General features: G+C 37.3%; 1 protein-coding gene across 1 annotated transcript in view; it reads right to left on the reverse strand.

Moving 5' to 3' along the window:
• Positions 1–17,592: 17,592 nt before the first annotated feature.
• Positions 17,593–23,077, reverse strand: part of SPTLC1 (serine palmitoyltransferase long chain base subunit 1) — a 33,326-nt gene continuing 27,841 nt past the window's right edge. The window contains exons 13-15 of the mRNA XM_061368681.1: positions 20,433–20,550; positions 19,448–19,521; positions 17,593–18,995 (exon numbers count right to left, since the gene is read on the reverse strand). Coding sequence (XP_061224665.1) covers positions 18,902–18,995; positions 19,448–19,521; positions 20,433–20,550 — 286 coding nt within the window. The 3' untranslated portion in view covers positions 17,593–18,901. The remainder of the gene's footprint in view (positions 18,996–19,447; positions 19,522–20,432; positions 20,551–23,077) is intronic.

Raw genomic sequence — 23,077 nt, forward strand, 5'->3', positions numbered from 1 at the left:
TGTTTAAAGAATGGGAGTGTGACACAGACGCGCATAGATGTACACACTGGAATAAAACTGCTTAACACATACACATAATGAGTCAATAGTATAGAAAAACAAAGACTTCATACTGTCAACATGGAACAGTGATGTCTGATGGTTTTCAAAGTAAAAAAAAAAAACAACTTTGATGACACTGGATTCTACTTTCAAAACATTTAAATACTGTATAAAATCTTTTCTCCCAGAAAGATTTGCAAAGCAAATCAGCTAGAAAAAAAACCTGAGTCCCCAAATCTACATGGATCAATGAGGTTCTCTTCTGTTATAGAAACATAGTGCTAACAACTAAGATTATTTAAAATATACTGCACTTTGTCTGAATTGGTTATTACATGGTTTTGATCCTGGAGTGCTACACCTATTACGTAGTACTTTTTACCCTCTTTGTTTCAGCTTTTCTCTGTGCACCAGTCCCATAAACATAGGTAAGTGAGATACTGCTCTTCACTAAAAGATGCTCTCTACTTCTTCTCACTCCTTTCACTGGACTTGGAACAATCCAAAGTTATTCACTACACAGCTACAAAAAGAAGCCTGCACCTGTTTGGTTTGTTTTTGTTTTTGTTTTTTTTTTTGTCCCTCTTCTAGGACTTTCTTGGTTTTATTGAAGTGGATTTTAAAATATTAAATTATCCTACCTTTTCTGCCCAGCTATGTTCTTTACATTCTACCAGTAGAAAAACCGTATGTAAATATATTTTTCCTTCAAGATCTTATTATCATCCTCTTTACATTTTATGTCTTTCATTCACAAAAGAAACGAGATTGGAGACTAGCAATAATTAGAAAAATCATTCATGTTTTGTCTTAGGTTTAAATTGCAAGCTCAGTCTGATCTGCCTCAACCTAGGGGCAGATTAGATAACTCTCCTGAATGAAAAGGTCTATCTCTGTATAAAACACAGAAGAAAACGGAAGGCAGGCAAGTAAGTTGTTTCACCTTTTATAAGGGTATCAATATTTTCTTCATAGCTGGTCAGTTATACAATTAGATTTCTGCCTAATCTGAGGCTCCACAGAGAGGAATCAAGTGCCCTTTGTATGGCATCAGCCAGCATTCCCCACTTTGAGCAAAGAGGAGAGGATGAATTATCAGATCAGTCATTACTGTTGTCCCCCAACAGCTGTGATTTGACCAAGATAAAACAGGAGAGAAAACTTACTTTGATTCTTATGTTGTTCAGAAATTGCTAAGCCACAGGTTTTGATAGAGGTTTATCTCACTTCCATAAAAAACAGCTGCTGTATTGCACAAGTGTCTACTTGCCTTAGTAAATGTCTTAAATTAGCACTTCTCTTGGTATCTTTCTTTCCCAACCAACCATAACAGCAGCAGTAGTCAACTTCTCACAACAAATCTGTAATTAAATTAAATAATGCAGTTAAATTAGACTCAGATGCTCTAAGCTATTGCACAGACTTGATATCCCCAAGATACCAGTGTCATTTTTGCAGAGGAGTTCACCTAAGAGGCCTCAGCATGTGCCAGTTTCTGCCTTGTGCAACAGCTAATATTACGCAATGCTGGCCCTGCAAAACTCAGACCCTGAGCACAACTGTCCTTTGTCCAGCTCTCAGCAAGCACAGAGCAGCATGGGAATCAACCCAGCTGAGAAAAAATAGGAAGTAGAGAAATGGGACAGTTCATTTCCAACTCTGAGTTGAAGCCCTCTGGAAGCATTAAAGGTAAATGAGGAAAGTTCAAACAGCCCTTTTTCTTGTGCCTGTAAATTGTGGATAATAGGGAAAGCAAAGACAATGGAACATAATATCATTTCTCTTTGTGGTTAGTTCTGAAGTACTCAGTATTTAATAGCAGTTAAGTCAGACAAGAAGACATAGACTGATTTGGCAGAAACGCTGCTGGTAAGTCTGTAACATAAAACATATGAAGTCATGTTTGACCAACCTTATAGCCTTCTATGAGGAAGTGACTAGGTGGAGGGATGATGGTAGAGCAGTAGATGTGGTTTTTCTTGATTTCAGTAAGGCATTTGATACTGTCTCCCACAGCATTCTCATAGATAAGCTAAAGAAGCGTGGGCTTGACGATCAGGTAGTGAGGTGGATCAAGAACTGGTTGGAAGGAAGAAGGCAGAGAGTTGTGGTCAATGGTGCAGAATCTGGCTGGATGTCTGTGACTAGTGGAGTCCCTCAGGGGTCGGTGCTGGGACCAGTGCTATTTAATATTTTCATCAACGACCTGGATGAGGGAACCGAGTGTACTCTCAGCAAGTTTGCTGATGACACTAAACTGGGAGGAATGGCTGACACACCAGAAGGCTGTGCTGCCATTCAGCGAGACCTGGACAGGCTGGAGAGTTGGGCGGGGAGAAATTTGATGAAATTCAACAAGGGCAAGTGTAGAGTCTTGCATCTGGGGAAGAACAACCCCATGTACCAGTACAGGCTGGGGACTGACCTGCTGGAAAGTAGTGAAGGGGAAAGGGACCTGGGGGTCCTGGTGGATAGGAGGATGAACATGAGCCAGCAATGTGCCCTTGTGGCCAAGAAGGCAAATGGCATCCTGGGGTGCATTAGAAAGGGTGTGGTTAGTAGGTCAAGAGAGGTTCTCCTCCCCCTCTATTCTGCCTTGGTTAGGCCGCATCTGGAATATTGCGTCCAGTTCTGGGCCCCTCAGTTCAAGAAGGACAGGGAACTGCTTGAAAGAGTCCAGCGCAGAGCCACAAAGATGATTAAGGGAGTGGAACACCTCCCTTATGAGGAGAGGCTGAAGGAGCTGGGTCTCTTCAGCTTGGAGAAGAGGAGACTGAGGGGTGACCTCATCAGTGTTTACAAATATGTAATGGGTGGGTGTCAGGATGATGGAGCTAGGCTTTTTTCAGTGATATCCAGTGATAGGACAAGGGGCAATGGGTGTAAACTGGAGCATAGAAGGTTCCACGTTAACATCAGGAAGAACTTCTTTACTGTGAGAGTGACAGAGCACTGGAACAGGTTGCCCAGGGGGGTTGTGGAGTCTCCCACATTGGAGATATTCAAGGCCCGCCTGGACAAGTTCCTGTGTGATGTACTCTAAGTTACCCTGCTCTTGCAGGGGGGTTGGACCAGATGATCTCTTGAGGTCCCTTCCAACCCTTGGGATTCTGTGATTCTGTGTTCTAATTAAACTTTGCATTTCTACATTTGCATAGCTTTAAACTTCTAGTTTAGCAGGAAGGGAGAAAAGACCTCATAAACAATTGTATGTTTGAAAGGGTAGGAAAAAAAATCAGGAGACATTTGTTGACAGTGACTTAAAGTATTTATTGGGCTGCTCACACTGAAACAAACCTGTATGGAGTAAACTGCTTCTGAGCCACAAATGCCACTAGGAATAAAAACAACAAAATAAATACATCTGGGTGGAAGGAACCATGAGAAATCATTTTTTTCCACTGTAAAATGAGGGGGGAGAAGATGGAATATTTTTTAGCAGAACTGTTGCCAGGGGGGCAGAATGTGAAACCTAGAGCTTGCCATGAATGCTAACCTCGTTGAGGAAGTTTCTTTGTGAACAAGAGCCCAAGGCCCTAGAACTGCATACTGGGTATATGCACATTTTACTAATGATGTTCCACAGATATGATTTTATACTGATGCACGTATATTATTGAAATAAAGACCCTTTCAAGATATTATAATGCAACCAACCACCAGTGTCCCAAACCCACAATTTTTTATTTTTTTATTCTTTGGAAACAATGCCATTAAAGTAAAATGAAGAAGACAGAATTAACAGTGCAATAGGGAGAAGATAACTTAAAACATGGTTCTGCATATATTCATTTTTCTTCCAGCTTCTGTTTACATTCAGAATTTCCTAAAATTACATTATTTTATTCTCAGGCAATAAAATTCCAGCAAAAATTTAGCCAAAATGTAAATGTATTCCTCATATACAACAATGACTGAGTTAACACTAATGCTACTCTTGGAAATTCAACTTTTGCTGTTTACTTCTAGTTTACCCTTCAACATTTTAAATAGCAGAGAAGCAGCAACTGTTGCGAAGAGTTTCAGGCCAAAGCCTGATCAAAAAAGTCCTACCTTTAGCATTGACAGTAACGCTGAAGGACTATGCTGTTTAAAGACTTAAAGTTAGCCTTCCTATTACCTACAATAAACTCTATGGGGTTCATTTTGTTTGTTTACTGGTATATAAGGTCAAGGTAGGACTACTTGAAGCTATAGGTTTTTCAACTTTTATTAGCATTAGTGGGAATCACATACATGCATCAGTGGTGGTTCAAACTCTGACAGAATAAATGTTTAAATCAAAAAGAAGATTTAAAGACAGATCTCTATCACTGCCTTTTACATGACCATGCAAAGATTTTGATTTGATCCACACTCAGCAGGGGTGCCCATTATTCAAACCATGTGGTATCCACTTGGTATGCAGGGTACAATACTGCTGCTGTCAGCATTTGCTTTAAACCTGATGCAATATATTACAAAGAAGATTCAAACAATCATAACTAAAATTTGTTGGGAAGACTTGAAACAAAGGATTGAATGAAGTTGAAAACTTATGGAAACAATAAAATCTGAAATGTTATAAAAAGAAACTTAGTATCCACATGGGAACTATTCTATAACCTCCTTGGCAAATTTTAATCAGACATGCCTAACAAAAGTAATACAACTAACTTCTACATAAACAAAAACATGCATATCTTCCAACAAAGGGATTAAACATTGCAGTTAACATTTTTTAGGACTACTATGGAATACTTGGTGCAATCTGATGGCACTGCACTTAAAAAATGAATGGCCAATTAGCAAAATAATTTCCAATGCATATCTGTCTATCAAGTCATCTTTTGCTATTTTCCACTGTGAAGATTACATTTACGTTAATGTTTATACAATGTAATTCTACCAGTTTTATTTCATTTAGCTTCATTTGCTCTTATTAAACCTTAGGAGAGACTTTTCTGTCCAAAACATACACATCAATAACCACAGCCTCTATAGCCTGCTATATTTACACTTATTTAAAGTTTTACTATCAATGTTGGTATAATTTAGTATTTAGACGGGTCTATCAGAAGTTATGAAGGAGTTCAGATGAAACAGTTGTTTCCCAAACAGATCTATAGCTTTACTGTAAATTACACAGCACAGAGGTGGAAGACACAAGACTTGAAAATAGAGACTTGCCTCACAATAAATACTTTGTACTACACAACTCATTGGTTCAGAGGTTTTCAAAGTCTTATGGAAAAACAAATATATGCAACCCAAAGATAAAGAAGCTGTGTTAACAACTTTTTAGAGTTGAAGAAACTAAACCCATGAGGAGATTAACAAGCACTTTATGGATATTGTGACAGTATGAGAAATAAAACCTGCACCTCGGATCAGGATATGAAAACTCATACCACTTTGACTTTCAGTCTGTGCTTCAGAAGACTGGTCTTCAAATACATGGAAAAAAACCCACAAACCCCTTGTGACAAACTTCACTTGCATTACTTCTGAAATCTTGAGAACTAAAAAGTGATGTCAAAGCATAAGAGTACACCTTAATGTACAACATACAATGTTTTCAAACACAGGAAGAACTACAAGAAGGATATTTAATATAATAAAATCTATTTTGCATTATTCATAGTGAAATTCAGCAAAGGAAATGAGACCAGCATTACAGAATATGACTATTAAAATTGTCTGCTGTTGAGTCCTTTTGCATGTTTAATATCATCAAGATCTTAAGAAACACAAAAGATACTCTTAACTGAATAGGTGTTCTCCAGCCTGATGTAGACAGCAATCTGATAAGCTCCTGAGCAGACAGATCTCAATCCAGTATGGTTAGTTTTTTATTAACCGTGTTCAGCGGATGTTTTCTAGCGTCAGCAAGAAGAGACTCCACAACCAACTGCTGATACATACTTCATTCTGCTTCAGAACAGATTACAGGACCTTTTAAAATCCTTTCCAGGATAATTTTAAAACAGCAAGACAGGTATTACTGATAATATATAAAATATTAAAAAAACACACTGTAAACACAATGAAATGTTAAACTCTACCATGATAGACAAATGTTTTTCACTGACATGAACGAACTTTGAAGCATCCAAATTTGTGCATGCAGATGAATACAACAAAATTAAGACTGAACTGAGGACTTAGAAAATACAGACATGATTTTTTGCTGCTATAAGTTATAGTTAGTACTATTTTTCAGAGTATAAATTCTATCACAAATCATGAAATTAACTTTAAAGGACACATTAGTATTAACAGGAATTAAGGTTCCCTTGACAATTGCTCTGCTGGCAGGAAAAAAAAAAAACCTATCTGAATTGTGCTTTTGACAGTTTTTCTATCCTACTGATGGCATGCACTTCTTTATTTCTTCTTGGTTTTGGCTTCAACATAACCACTTGTACTTGCGAAGTCTGTGGTATAACCCTATGGAGATGTACACAAAAGGAACATATTAAAACAGAAAATTCAAGTATTTTTCTCAGATTAACCAATGACAAGGATTTTACAGAAACTTTTCAATTCCAGTTTTCAACTCTTTCCTTTCTATTTGCATGGGCTACTTATTATTTTTAAGAAAGAAAAAGATGGGTTATTAAAAAGTAATGACGGAGCAACAACAATGTATTAACAATAAATTCAACTGTGTTTTATTCACTGCTTCATTCTCAGCTTAGAAAGCCAGTTTCCAAAGCACAAAAGGACCAGCAAGATGGGGGGATTTTGGACTTTTTCTTAAGAAATATTTTTCCCTCTACTGTATATCTAAGACCACTCATGTAATATAGCAGACTTTCTTTTTTTTGTGTTAGACAGATAAATGGCAGAATTAGAGCAAGGTTTCTTAAAAAGCAACGTTGTAGGGACTTTATTGATCATGAAGCACAAAACCAACTGTCAGGCAACAAACCAGAATGCAAAGGGCATGGGTTTCTGGCAGTAGCTTTCTAGTCTTTTTGACTACTGATCAACATACTACCATATAGTAAGAAAGGTGTCCTAACTCTTATTGCTGTGAGACAATATTTGCAAAAGTAGTCACTGAATTGAAATGGATTTCCCAAGGAAATTATGAATGCTTCACCCCTGTCGGTGTTCAAGGATGGACTGGATAGGGCTTTTGGTGATATTGATGCACCTATGCCATCAGTTTTATCCCTAATACGTAACACCTTGGATTTCATTCCCTATATCCGAGCCCTAAATATTCCATTGTCATTTCTAGTGACCACAATAAATCACCTAGGGGTAACTATTATACCCATAGAAGGACAAAATTTGAGATCCAATTTCAAAAAGTCTATAAAGTCTTTCAGAATATGAGTTTCATGAGCTGCGCAGGGCATTCAGACAGAAGAGGCCTATATGCAGATGGACTCCAAGGGTACATGCAGTGGACTGGTTGAATCTCCAGTTTAACAAAACTCCATCCTCAGATTGGTACTGTAAATTCCCACACACAAATCCCCAAATAACTGTAAAAATTAGGATTAGGCACACATTATCTGCTAACTTGATTTATGTATACCTCAATGCTGCCATAATTTCATTTTCACCACTACAGATCTTCTTTAAATTCAGAGCCCTCAGAGGCTGGGGTGGTGGTGGAAGAAGTTGTACTTTAGGTTTTTTAAATCACAAGCACTGGAAAGAAAACCCCTACAATTGAAGCCATAGTTTGGGTATAAATAATGACTCAGACAACTGTTTTTTATTTTCATTTTTGTTTTCACTGACCGAGAATGTAAATTGAACTTTAGTGCTATTGTGCTTTGTTCTCCCTCTCTGTGAAAATGTGTTCTGCATTAAATTGCATGGATAAACTAGAACAGCTCCAAATATCACCCTTCAGCTTTTGTATAACACAAGAGCCAAGAAAAGATAGAGAATGTGGTTTTATGACCAACAGATGGTGTAATTGGTATCATAGATGTTTTTATGTCAGGGGGTCGTAGGTTCAGCCTCCATCTGGAGCCTTCTCAGATCTGCTGTGTAGCTAAATGATTAAAGAAGCTATATTGGGTCAAAACCACAACCACCTGCCTGAGGGCAAAAGTATTGCTTTCTTGATCTAGCTGTTATACTACAGTTGCTTCCTATATTACAGTTCTCAAGACAACCAATGCGGCAGTTAATACCAACAGATTCACAAAATATTCAACAGCAATTTGCTCATATCCATCAAGATTCTCAGGAACTTTTGATGATTCTCATAAAGTATGTCTAGTTTTGCCTACTTAAGTGAAAAGCTTTCAACTCAGACCAATAAATAGTTGCAATATACCAAAACCCAAGGAAAGGAAAGTATGCTGGGTAGACCTTTAGAAATTAGCACTGGCCATTTGGCCAAGATGCCTCACGAAGACTCATAGAATGGTTTGGGTTGGAAGAGACCTTAAAGATCATCTGGTTCCAACCCACCTTCCACTAGACTAGGTTGCTCAAAGCCCATTCAGCATGGCCTTGAACACTGCCAGGGATGGGGCATCCACAACCTGGGGCATGCACAACCTGTGCCAGTGTCTCACCACCCACACAGTGAAGTTTTTTCTCTTAATGTCTGATCTAAATCTCACTTCTTTTAGCTTGAAGCCATTCTCCCTATCAGAATTAGACACATTTGTATTCTGATGGTAAAAAGCAACATTAATACTCAACACAATTTGTTTTAGCTAGTTTCTGGAATAGGATCAGAGTATCAACAAAAATGCTCTAGTTCTACAGTATTGGGGTTATACATGACTGGCCTGGCTAAAAGGGTGTACAGAGATCAAAACAGAGATCAATATCACATTTATGCACCCAGTGAGGTCACCAGCTTAGCTGCCTTATGGAGCAAGTATCACAAGTACACATACTCAGTGGAACCCTGATTTCAGTGGAAACCAGTACTGTCACTTCCATGAGGCAGGGATTCTACATACTTGTAGTATTATCATCATATAATTGGTGCACCAAACTTGCCTGAGATATGTCACAATTAAAATGCTTTCTCTAGTACTGATGCCAGAGAGCTTATCTGCCTCACACTGGAAACAAGTAAAATGTTTGTCTAACAAAAAACCCCAAACACGTGAATTGTGACAGTTTCATGCAGTTCTGCCACAAAGCATCCTATTACTCTTTGCAGACTCTGGACAGCAGTACTCCCATACCCGACAAACAGTGGTCCAGGATCATACTGACACAGGTATGAGTAGAATGTTTCCCATTATCACATTTGATGTGCTCATACATGCAAGAATAAAGTCAAGATCTCTTACAAAATGTCAAAACACTCCCTTATTTTGTTTTAAGGACTTTCCCATGCTAATGAAAACTTGGTATTTATTAGTACTTTAAAATAAGCTTTAACGCAAATTAAAAGCTAATGTTTGGCAGACTGGCTTATTTTTTTCAATGTAAACACAAACCCTGTAATTTGAAGTGAACATAAACAGGAATAAACCAACATGTGATCTCATTACTAGCTTTAAAATTTTCTCTTTCCCTATATGACTGAACTGCCAGCCTGCTAGATCTCTGCAATCACTTGCTGAGGAATTCTCTGGCAAACCTACATACCCAAGACCAAGCTTTGAAATCAGAAATTTCAGCATAAGTATATGCTTCTTTTTTCAGACCCCTAAACAAACAAACAAACTAGATATATATGTATATATAATCACACACACATAAGGCTTTAGAAAGCATTTTCTTAGAAATAGTAGATGAAGTTTTAACTGAACTTTCTTCAAAGATAAACAAGTTTTTGCACAGGGTGTCATTTGTATTATATGTGTTTATCTGTATATGAAAATCTTGGGATACAAGTGAGGAAAAAAAAGGCATATTTCTCTCTCATATACACAGTAAAAACCCTACAGCACTTGTACGAGAAGTACTGAAATATTTCCTTTAACACAGGAAACATTCTGCTGAAGAGAAGGATAACAACCACCACATCAAGGTAGTAGCATGTACTTCCATTCCAGTCAACTCTGAATTATCTGAGACATTGCAAGTGGATGCAGGATGTACAAAATTCAGTAATTTTAGAAGTTGGGGCTGTTCAGCCTGGAGAAGAGAAGGCTGCATGGAGACCTCATAGCAGCCTTCCAGTATCTGAAGGGGGCATATAGGGATGCTGGGGAGGGACTCTTCATTAGGGACTGTAGTGACAGGACAAGGGGTAATGGATTAAAACTTAAAACAGGGGAAGTTTAGATTGGATATAAGGAAGAAATTCTTTCCTGTTAGGGTGGTGAGGCACTGGAATGGGTTGCCCAGGGAGGTTGTGAACGCTCCATCCCTTGGCAGTGTCCAAGGCCAGGTTGGACAGAGCCTTGGGTGACATGGTTTAGTGCAAGGTGTCCCTGCCCATGGCAGGGGGTTGGAACCAGATGACCTTAAGGTAATTTCCAACCCCAACTATTCTATGATTCTATGACCATACTAAAATACTTATACTAGCTGGCAAGCATATTGCTTAGACATTTGATTGCCTGTAAGTGTGAATTATCAGCGTAATTATTCAGCAGTCAAGAAAACAAGTTTGTTTTTCTTTCAAGTACTTCTATGTTAATTCATGTAGTCTGTCTTCATGGGTATATTATGTCCCTTATGCTCATGAACATCGCAGAGTTTCACATAGTTCTTGGAAAAAAAACCATATTGAAATCACTTTGCAACAATAAGTAGGCAGAGAATTGCAAGTAATAAGGAGTTCATACATCCTGAGACTGTTGTGAAGACAGCATGATGCTCCTATGCTGTTTAAGAAACCTAGCCTGCTCTTGCATGAACTTCAGGAATTACTTCGTAATGTCAAGGCAGTGGAAAATTCCACAGGAAAAGTGATAAGGAGAAGACAGGACCCACACCTGGATCTTCCAAGAAAACCTGAAAATTAACCCCCTTTCGCCATGAGCACTTAAAGTTACCCATTGATCCAGAAGCTGCTGTTCCAGTGTCACCTGTAGTAACATGTTTTCAACTTCTCTTTTTTGCTGTAATGCCTGGGAAAAGCAATGTTGTCATGTCTGTAAACAGTAAGAGCAGGATTAATCAGTGGCATTTTGGGCTATGTTCTGTTGGAAAGAGACACAGCAGCTAGAACAGGGTGTTTCCACAGCAAGGTACTTTTACTGTACTTGACTCCTCAAATACTACCTTAAGGGATGATAAACACACACAAAGAAGTGTGTACTGGCAGCCTACAACTCTTCTGGGACTACTCTTGTTTTCTGGAAATAAAAAGTTGTTTCAGTTCCTTCATTCATTGTGTGAGATAGTCAAACGCTAAACAGATTGGGCACTGTGCAAGTTTCATGCTGCCTATCAACAGTTGTAAACTATCGCAAAGGCAAATATTGCTGCCATTTTGCCATCTGATATAACAAGAACTCCTTTACCTATGAGTTAGCTTGCTACAACTTTCTTCTACCCCATTGGCTGCACAAAGAATCTCTTTGGCCACATACGCTGAACTTTTCATTTATCTATTTATTTATTTTAAACAGTTGGAACACGTTCACACCTTGCCATCTGGTACCACCTCTGAGCTCTGGTTCAAACCATCAAGAGGGTTTTTGCCTGCTTTGGGTTTGGGTTTTGTTGGTTTTTTTTTTTTTTTCACCTGCCTGTGAAAAATGCTACAGAGCAGCATAACAAATGCATTTATAGAATGATGTGTGGATACATAATCCACATGTGCATTCAGCTCTGGGGCCCACAGAACATGGACCTGTTGGAGCAAATCCAGAGGCCACAAAGATGATCAGAGGGCTGGAGCACCTCTCCTATGAAGACAGGTGGAGAGACTTGGGCTTGTTCACCCTGAAGAAGGCTCCAGGGAGACTTTACAGCAGCCTTCCAGTACCTAAAGGCCTACAAGAAATCTGGGGAAGGACTTTTTAAAGTGCAAGTAGAAACAGGACAAGCAGGAATGGCTTTAAAATGGAGATACGAATATTAGGAAGAAGTTCAGAAAAGCTGTGGCTGCCCCATCCCTGGCAGTGTTCAGGGCCAGGCTGGATGGGGCTTTGAGCAACCTGGTCTAGTGGAAGGTGTCCCTGCCTGTGTCAGGGGGTTGGAACTAGATGATCTTTAAGGTCCCTTCCAAACCAAACCACTCTATAATAAATTCCCTTTGCTATCACAAATTGAACTCTTCCCCTCAGTTGCAAGTACTACATATAAATTCATTCAGTTGCTATATGATTTCAGTTACCTGCAATTTTGCTGTGAGGTGAGTCACTATCACTTTTTTTCCTGGAAAACATAAACAGTTTCTGACATGCAACAATTTCCAGTCCTAAGAAGCAAGCTCACTATTCACCTGTTACTCTCTAGACTTGGGTGAACCAATAAAAGGTGAGCAACAATTCTGGTGATAATTAACTTCTGTAACCTAATTTCATTACTAATGATAGCTAGCTCCTGCTGTCTGTTTTCTCCACTGAGCTGCATTGCAACACTTTGCATTCTTTTAACTTACTCTTTATCAGCTTTAATGAGCCCTTAATGTCCCGTGTTCAAACTGAGATCCACCCAACTACTAGCAAATTCCACCTCTGTAAAAACTGTCACTATCTTGCTATCTTGCACCTCACAGCATTCAGACAGTATTTCCATTTTTGACCTGCAACTCCAGCATGTCTGGTACTGCAGCTGTGATATTTTACCTACACTTAATTCTATGATTTCAAATAGCAAAAAGTTACTAAAATGGTAAAACGGGCCTTCTGTACTTGAAAGCGGTCACCGACACTTGAGTCATTTATGCGTTTCTACAGATTTCAACTTACACTTCAAACCTCAAATATGTGTGTATTGTAAATACACAGCATTCACCAGCAGTATGTATCAAGAACAGACGAGCACTGGAACTAGACTGAAATGAGTCATTACATTTTCACTGAAATCATCACCTAATAAATCCAATTAATTTGTGCCATCATTTTGACCCCCCGATTTAATGCAACTTTCTGCGCATTCCTTGCCTCCCACCAGTCAGACAACATCAGTATGTCTCAGCAACATAGGAAATGTGGACTTAATCACTAAACCAAGGTCTATTGTATACCAAACACTTTCACTGCTTAAGTAATTTTTTAGCAATTAAAAATGCATGTATTTTTGGTGGCTACCCTGAAAAACAAAGGAAAATGCAGGAAGATATCCAGAGAACAAAAGTGTAGGAAATAGCAAAAGCTTCAAGAAACAAGAAAGCAACCTATTTAAAACATCTAAACTTTTAAAATCCATTAACATTTTAAAATTATTCTTCTCAACACAGCAATTTATGTATAAGCAAGTAATTAAAATTTGCTTATTAGTGCAGTTTGCAAATCGACACATTTCAGTAAAACAATCTGCATACTGTCATACCTATGGCTTAACTTCTTCCATGTCATTCTTTTATCCAAGAAAAACTCAAGTAACATATTATTGCTAGCAATTTTTTGTGTGTAGCTTGACCACAAAAAAAATAAAATCTAAGGATGGATTAAAATGAGATGTATCATCTTCTACCAATAAAATATCCTACCTAACCAGTCATAAATCGGAATATTGTTACCATCAAGTATTGCATAGCATCAGCTACTTTAAAGACCACTTAAACACTCACAGATTTTAAACCTAAATGCTGCATACAAAGGTAATTTTGCATTAAAATGCATTTAAAATGCAGTCTGTTTAGATGCTGTAACTAAAGGTCACATTCATGACTGACAGAAAGACAAAACTTTACTCAGTGTAAACACAATAGCAGCTAGCTTATAAAGAAGTATTATCCCGGACAAAGTTAAAACATAAAAGTTAGTATTTGCTCTGTTAATTATACAGATTAATTGTAATTTGTTAATTGTACAGAACAGCCATTAAGTGTTAATGGCTGTTAATTGTACAGAACAACCATTTCATTATCTTGTCATGCAGAACAGAGAAAGTCCAAACCACTGAAAAATGACACAAGTTAAAACCACCTCCCAGATTATCATGAAGTACTGGTGCTATGCCACATTTTTTATCCCCTCTTTATCATCAATCTAACATGTACTTACAGTAATGTGCCAAGTTTAAATTCCTTCTCTTGCATTCCCTCCAGCACCTGTGACATTCTTAGGTAATCAGCAAAGGGTTTGCTCCAAAATAAGCTACATTTTGAAAAGTCAAGTGTCAAAAATTTTCCCATGTGAAAAATTTCTTTATATCAAGATGAAACTTTTCCTGGTGCAAATTGTGCCTGTTGTCCCTTCCCCATATGCCTCCTTGTAGAAAACCGCTACTGTCTTTATATATACCCTTTAATTACTGGAAACCTGTGATGAGGTTCCCTCAACCCTTTTCCAGGGAGAGGAGACATGAATCTTTCAGTCTTTCCCCTCAGGGCAGGTTCTCCAGCCCTTTAGTCAACTTTGTCGCCATTCTTTAGACACTCTCCAGTCTGTTCTTGTCTTTTTTGAATTGCAGGCACCACACACAGTACTCCAAGTGCAGTCTGACAAGTGTCAAGTGAAATGATCATGTCTCTGTTGTAATGGCCCAAAACATTTTCATTTTCAACCTGCAGAAAAAAAAAAGTTATCCAGTGGATTATACATTTCCAAATCTACTTAAGTTTCACCTGACTCCAGTACTTACTAGTTTATGCCAAAACTGGACCACCTCTTGGAAAATACAGTTCAGTTATATAAAGAGCATGCAAAGTCAGGTGGTAACACCTTTAATAGCAGGGATAAACAGAGAAGTATTACCCATATAACACAGTAGGCAAAACTGCAGTATTTTCTTCCATAAAGGTCCTTCAAAGCTGGAGCACATTTCATCTGGAATCAAGCTTTCATTGATACATCAGAAGTTCTACAGAGTCACAACAAAATTGTATCTCCCTAGTGTCCAGTTTCCACCAACAGTTTCACATACGTATCTGCTACTTGAGCGTTAGAAACTGGTCATGTAGAGAGAACAGTAGTTCCCTGACAAGATAACTTCCAGCGATCTGCAGCTTAGCTGATTTATCAGCTTATGTGACTTGCTATAAATATTTTGCAATGCTCTAGCACATGCACTGGACAGGAAACTAAGATCTGAAAAATTCATCAACAGCAGGACAGTGTAAGTGCATCATCAGCACGAAAATTGCCAAAGAACAAAAACGTAAGAAATGTTATCCACGCATTTCCTTTTATTAGGACACTGAAATAGATTTATGTACAAATGTTTTGTGGTAGTTGTAAGTATTTCCTCTTTTTAAGCAGCATTTACAGCTCATGTGCATTTCTTGAGTCATCTTAAGATGCAAGACACTTTCGCAGTAGCAACTTCATAGATCAGTGAATGCCAACACTCCACAACCCTGTTTAAAATAATAAAGTCCAGATGGAGTGACAGAAAGGAGACAGTACAGCATTCTGTGCAGTGACTGGGATTATATTTCAAAAGTAGTAAGAAAAAAAAAAGAGTTCTTCAGCCATACCTCTTTTTTTCTTAATACTCTCCTTATGCACTTCGCCTTCTATAAAAAAAAATGATTAGTACAATAAACAGAAAAGGCATCTGTAGGTTTTCCTATAAAAACAATGAAACTACACAAATAACAATCAATTATTGTTAAATATTCCAGGAAAACATACCTTTGTTTAAAAAAGAATATACCATGAAGACATGTTTACTCAATCCAAAATACCTTCAAAGAATAAATTCCTTCCAGTCCATCCCAGTCACTACATATGGCAAAAAATTCCTTTTATCAGGACAATTTCAAACGGCTACCCCATTACAGTCAAAATGCATTCTCAACTACCAGATACTAATCTTCATTAAAAAAAAATAATCATTTTTGATTACAATTTATTATCCTGATGAAATTAGGGAAGACACTTAGCTGAAATTATGTTCCAAATACTTGGCAGCACAAAGTACATAATTTATTTGAATTAAAATTAAGAATACACATACATATTTTCAACAGAAACTTTGAAATACAGGATAATGCCCTTACGTGTTTGATTCACCACAAAGCATCCTGCTAAATAGCCTTCCATTTACTTACTAAGACCCCAGCTTCACTCCCACATCAGAAGAAATGGATGAAAAAGTCCTTCATCCAAATATAACTATAAAGCAATTAGAACAGGCTGGATCATATACTTAGCACCCTACAGCACTGAAAACCTCAGCACCCTAACAGGCTTCTTATTTTTTAATGTCAAAAGTTTAACCAGAACATGTGCTGTCTCCCAAATCCCAACATTTTTACCCTCACAGAGCCATACGTCCATTCATCTGCTTGCCATGTCAGAGACATTTATTAGAAAAGAAAAAAGGCCAGACATGCTTAAACTAACCAGGGATATATCTCTCCATCAGCTACATCTCATAAGTGTCTTAATTTCTCACAGAGACCGCATACATAACTTGTCAGTAAAACACACATTATAACAGTACTTCAGGTGCTATCAATCATAAGCCGCTCACTTTAGTGTGATCTAAATACTTTTCTACACACTTGGGTACAACAAAAATGGACAAAGGCCATTTTTCCAACAGTTTAATGCTGAGTTTATTTGCCAAATTAATTGGATAATAGTATCTCTCAGCAACATACCTGAACTTTAGTTTCATCAGAACCTTTGAAGTCAGAGCTTCAAAACTGCCAGAGATTCCACTCTACGTCCTGGAAATTTAGGTATTACCGCTTCACTTTAAACTGAAAAAAAAACCCCAAACCAAACGCCAAACGAAAACCAACAAAACAAACAAACCCCTGTACCTAAAAGATTGCTGCCAATTCTAAAAAATGCAACAAGAAAGTTCCCATTTGCAGACAGCTTAAAACATATATATATATATATAAAAATAATAATAAAAAAAAAAGCCAAGAAGTGAATATAGATCCTGCAACCTAGTATTTCAATGCTAACTGTTGATTTGCTTACCTTCACAGGTTTACCTTGAACTCCAAAACCATTTATTATGCTGCACTGCAATCAAAGTAGCTCACTTATTCCCATCTTATACATCAAAGGCTTGATTCACTTGAATACTCAAGGTTTGTATTATCAACTCAAAAAAGGCTTACAAGCTCAAACTATAGTCATAGGTTTTGATTTCCATTTCTCTTAATTTCTGATGGTCTTGAGAAGGTTGATTGTTCTGCATTTCAGTTCCCGTCTGTGAAATGGGAATCAGCTTCCTTCCCCATGTTTTTACTCTTTGGAATTGTTGGCTTCTCACAAGCTTTTACTCACAGTTAACAGAGAAAACACAAATGTCAGTGAAATAGGAATACTCTTTCACATTGCAGTGACCGTTCCTCTGTGTTGCATAGTAGATAATGATTTGACTATTTCAAACAGTCAAGCAACAGTCACAATGGTGCACCAGCACAGATTTAGGTGGTTCATCTGATTGCATGCAGCTGAGAAGTTTTGAAAGCCAGTGTATGGAAAGTCATTATAAACTGAAGGAGGCAACACAGACTGTGCATATCTGACACAGAATATTCAACAAAATACAGTTGATCATCCTACAAAATCTAATTATAAGTAAAAATCTGAATCAAACATGATTAACTTTTTATTTAAACAAAGATGTTTCTCAAAAACAGTCCTGTAGCAGCAACCAAAAAGGCACATAAGTACAAAACAACCCAGAAGACAGATCAGGCATTCTTAAAGCAAAATTCTGAACTACATAGCTATCATTTTTATTTTATAAGAAGGTACAGCTTACTGTCATTCTTCCTGACCAGTTTCCTCTGATGGGTGTAATGTGTTCATCTCTGTAATGTCCACCTCTGCTTACTGAAAATCTGGACAGCATAACCTCCATATACTACTATCCAATTATGTAGGGGTTTTATGTGCATGTATTGAGTCTTGTTTCAGTAATCTTTCTACAATCTAACCTCTTATTGGCTATCCATCTTTCCCTCTAAGGTACAGCTGCTCAGAAACAAAATGTAGCACACACCATTACAGTGCTTCAAAGTAGTTTGACTAAACCAGTACAGAGTTGCTGTTTCAAAATCTTTGTTCATTCTTCATGATGCTTATAACTCCTCTTCAAGAACAGCATAAGTCTGCCTGACTGAACATACTGTAATGGAATTACTTAATTTCAAAATTCAGAGTTTTCAGGTTACATGTTTTAAAGTTAATCATATGAAAAACCTCACCCATAATATCAAACATGCATATGATTACATATAAAATGCAGGAAGGAAGTAGTAGTTGATATGGATTTACCATTTAGACAATGGAATTCTCTGGCCAGGCATTCTTAAAACCTGGTTTACAAAAATGGTTAGAGAAAGATATAAACAAAAAAGGAATTTAAGTTCCTGCCATAGTTCAATCATGAATGACATAACATAGCATAAAATCATCTCTTAAAGTGTTATATTCTCCCTTTTGACAGTATTAGGAACAACCTATCTTTAAGGTGTGTGGGAGGGGATTTCCTTGAAACTTGTTTGAAGTTCCTAAATTCTAAGGATATGTGGAGAAAGTGATATATTTTAGATGTTTTGGAAGAAAACAACATTCATACACATTTTTGAAAACGCTTAAGTGTTTGAAGAAATTAACTGAAAACTTCTTAGATGCAACTTATGAAAGAGTCATGTATGCAACAGTGATATCCCATTTGAAAAAATGCTGGTAAGTGGTAGAGGCAATTGCAAGTACACTGTGTCATTCACAGGTTCAAAAATTCAGCATTCTTCCCCTCAGTGCATTTGTACTGTTCTGGAACAATCTTGTTACTCCGACAGATTTCAATGCCATCAGTGGAAAAACCTGGAAGTCACTACACAGTGTAAAACACAACCTGGTAAGTTGGGGAAAGAGGAATCCAATCCAGCAGTCTAATTCAGTACAGACTGTGCAGCTTCCTTAATAAGTGATGCAGCTTTGTCCAGTTCTTGTTCTGTTTGTTCCACTGTTACCACTACTCGAATACTAGAAAAGGAAAACCAGAACATACAGAGTAAAATTTATTCCTTGGTTCACCTTTGGAATTTTTCTTGTACCAATTTTAACACAGTAAGACCACTCTCTCTAGGGAAATTATTATGGATTCAAATTCAGCCAGAAACAACACATTTGTCTAAGCAGAAATGGTCAGATTACCTCTTTTTAACTACATCATACTACAGATAAGTGATTATCATCTTTTTTACTTGCAGATCATGTGCAGATCATGGAAATGTGCCCGGTAGTTTTGATACACTTATTTCAAGGTATTAGGATCCTATAACAGTCGCTGACAATATAAGTCAAAGTGGAACATTTCCGAATATTTACAGGACCAACTACTCAAACCAGTCTATTGAACAAAACCCCATTTCCATTGTATGGAAAGAGACAGTCATATCCAATAAAATTAAATGATGTATTGACTTTCTACTAACCTGGGTGGAGGAAGACATTTTTCTTCTTTCTCCAGATAGCAGGCCTGAGTTAATGCGATACCACTATTCATGCACTACAAATAAAGAAGATGCAGCAGTTGTCAATCTGGGAACTTCTGATTGCATAGTCTTTTGATAACCAAATACATGTAACTAACTTCTATGACTCTGGTGTCACGATAACTGTAAGTTCTTTCCTAAATGGAGGTTTATAAGTCTGTGAAAAATCATCTCTAATTTTAACACAGCATAAACACATGGAATTATGAACACATAAAATGTGTTAGGGTGTAGCTTCTTTAGCTTTCAGATCCAAATAAGCAGACAAAAATGCTGTATTAACTAGGCTACTAATCATATTTAAGCATGTTTTCAAGGCAGTCAACTTCAGAGTTTTTTGCTGGGTAGTCCTGTTTACCTGCCACCTGAAATAGAAAACTTCCTCAACTACCTTCATCTCCTTCACATGGGGAAAGAGGGTACTGAAGATGAAAAAAATACTACATACTGAAGATGAAAAAAATACTACATACTACATGATATTCTTCACTGAAAAAAGCAAGTTCATGTACTCAAACAAGATTACAGAAAACTAGATCTCAAATGGTTAAAACATCCCACCAGAACTCTTAAAATGATAGCCTTTATTCTTAGAAACATCATAGAAGTTTTCTAAGCAAAAGTTTTATATGCAAATTTAACCTGAGTTTTGAAATACAAAGCTGGAAATAATGATTTTCTGAAATATAAGGTCTAATTACGTATTTTCGTGCAGTGCTACAGACCTAAACATCTGCAGCATGAAATTTTTAGAAAATGGTCTCTAATATAGCATTATAATCAGCAAAGAAACTGAGTTTCTTGCAGCATTCCTGCAAGACATTACAGCAAGTTATCCAACAAGCCTCTCTACCCATATGCACTTCATACGCATTATTTACATTCAAAGACAACAATATATTTTATTTGCTATGGGGACACTTACATAATCCACAACTCTTTTGAGTAACTTGACATCATTTTCCCGAGATCCATGGCTTTCTTCCAACTGTAAGTGCAATGCTGGAGAAAAAGTTTCTCCCACTACTTTTAAGCCAGAAATCCTAAAACAAATAAAAAGCCTTCAATGCATACCTTTCTTGAACACGTGTTGAAATTCTAGGTAGTAAGTATTGTAGCTACCTAGTAGTAGCTGGTGAGTGAGAAGAGAGGAATATTTCACTTCAGTAATACTGATGCAGACAAAACACATATGCATTTGAGTTTGCAATAGGTAAGGACAACAAAGCTTATCAAGGGAACATCTTTACTAAGGAGTTTACTAAATGTAGCTTCAGCAAGTTCATGTAACAATAGTGATTCCTTTTGCAAAGAGGATTAATGATTCAGAAATCTTGAAAGGTTCCTGGGGCAGGAGAAATGTTACTGTGAAGCTTGTATGTTGCTGATAAAAACACAGCTAGTTAAGTCAAGTCTCTGGAGTCTATATTAAGAAAACAAGTAATAGTAAGTCTTTTTACTCACTTCTGTCACAAACAGAAACAAGGTAGGATTTTCTTTTTGATTTTTTTGCAAGATTTATGATTTTTAATTATTTCCTATAAGAAAATCTATACAACATCATTTGTCACTTAGTCAGAAGCTCCTCTAAAACTAGTTATATTACTAGAATTGTTCCCAAATCTGTACATAAGGACAGCTGATAACTGGGTTCCCACAATCTGGCTGAATGACTGACATTTGATTGTCATTGTCCTGATTCAGGACTGCCTTATTCCCCTTCAAAAAGCTGTATCCAACAGCCAGTAAGACCTCTGGTCTCCAGTCTTCACAGGTCCCATAAATGCATGTCTACCGTCAGATGTGATTTTGATTTCCTGATTTTGATGAGCTTGCCTCACACTCATTTTAAGTTTATACCCTGATTTTCAAGTAAGTTTTCTATTTTTACAAAGTTCAAGACTCAGTAAGCAGAAGAGATGTTAAATCCATAAATGCCAGAACTGGAGCCTGGAGGAGAGAAAACTGGCACTAGAGACACACTGAATCAATTATAACCTAGAAAAAAATAAAATCATACTTTAGCATGGAAAGCATCTTGCATTATTTCTACAATGCTATTTAAATTCACAGTCCATTTCAGAAAGACAAACTGATTTTCTTCTTCAGCCACAAAACTGCAAATACTCTGGTGTCGTTCCCCTACACTTGCAAATTAACCAAATACAACTCCTACACAAAAAGAAATATCTGGAAGAGCTGATTTTGAAGTAACAAAGGAACAAAACTAGCCTCCTGAACTCCAATGTTTCTTTTAAGGCTAGTTTTATATTAATGAATTAAATATGCCTTGGACTGTTTTCTGTCTCTGTGGTGAACTGGTTTGGAATGATTCACATCCATACTTCTAAAATGTGAGCCTTCGCATCAGGGTGGCCACATCCAAACTGACTAGTGTGAACAGTTCCTGGCTCACACCAACTCTTGAACTGTGTCCAGGAGTCCTTTCAAAGAGCACTGTTTGGCCTGGGCCAAACCCATGCCACAGATCACTCCAATAATTTCAGAGAGTAGACAACTGAGATCCAGTGTCTAGTAATGCTTCCCAACATTAACATACCAGTACCGAAGTGGCCTTGGGAAGCATCTTCCTCATCCCAGCTATGAGGCTGGGCTGCAAAACTGAGTGGGAGTCCAAGCTCCTGGCAGTAGGAAACCCTGTGTAACCATGCTGCTTGGAACACCATTAACATTTGTCAGCTTTGCTAACAGAAATCTAGAAGAAGGTCTCATTGGAAAAAAAAAAAAAAAACCAAACCAAAAAGCCAAGTTTCTCTGATAGCAAAAATCTTTAAATCCACTTTTCCTCCATGAAAAGCTGCTTTATTGGAAAAGCCTGTATGATACTGTAGGACACACAGTAAGTAATAAACTGCTGAAGGGGTACTTCTTGCTCTTGTCATGCTTTTTAAAAAGCCCACAAAATTATGTCTTCCCACAACAGAACTTTTTCATTTTTACTTTCTAAGACACTATATATTTCTTAAATACACAAGTGAAATCTATCTAAAGGTTGTTAAGAAAGTTAGGAAAATTCCCAATTTGTGTTAATTATCCCATTTCTTACTGCCTTTTTTTTATGCTTTACAAACTGCCATAGACAATAAGAGATGATATCTGTACCATGAAGAACTGGAATCAAGCAACAGTCATAGTTAGGCAAGGAAGATGAGTACACTTAACATCACAGCGTTGAAAGCTTTTCCAAAAACTCTGCCTCCTCTTCAAACCATCATATGCTTTTTCTAGTGTGGTTTTATTAACAAAAACACACTGGACCCTGAAAATACTAATTCAAATCTTCCCTATAATATTGCTTTATGCAATTGTTAGGATAGTTTTTCTGCTACAGGGCTTCCCAGTTCCCTGGTATTGTTAAATCTTTCAGATTCTTTCCCAGTATGACCTAGAAGAACTTTTTCTTTTTTTTGACACCTCTATTACCACACCATTTTCCATAAGGCAAGAATACAAAACTCCTATTACAGACACTCAGGCATTTTGCCTACTTGTCGATTTGTGATTATACTAACCACTGAATTTAAGTGAAAAAAAGTTATCAGTCACAGC

This window comes from Neopsephotus bourkii, unplaced genomic scaffold, assembly GCF_033783945.1.
Source record: "Neopsephotus bourkii isolate Nb327-2 ecotype Australia unplaced genomic scaffold, CSIRO-AGI_Nbou_v1 NB_1441, whole genome shotgun sequence".
NCBI lineage: Eukaryota > Metazoa > Chordata > Aves > Psittaciformes > Psittacidae > Neopsephotus > Neopsephotus bourkii.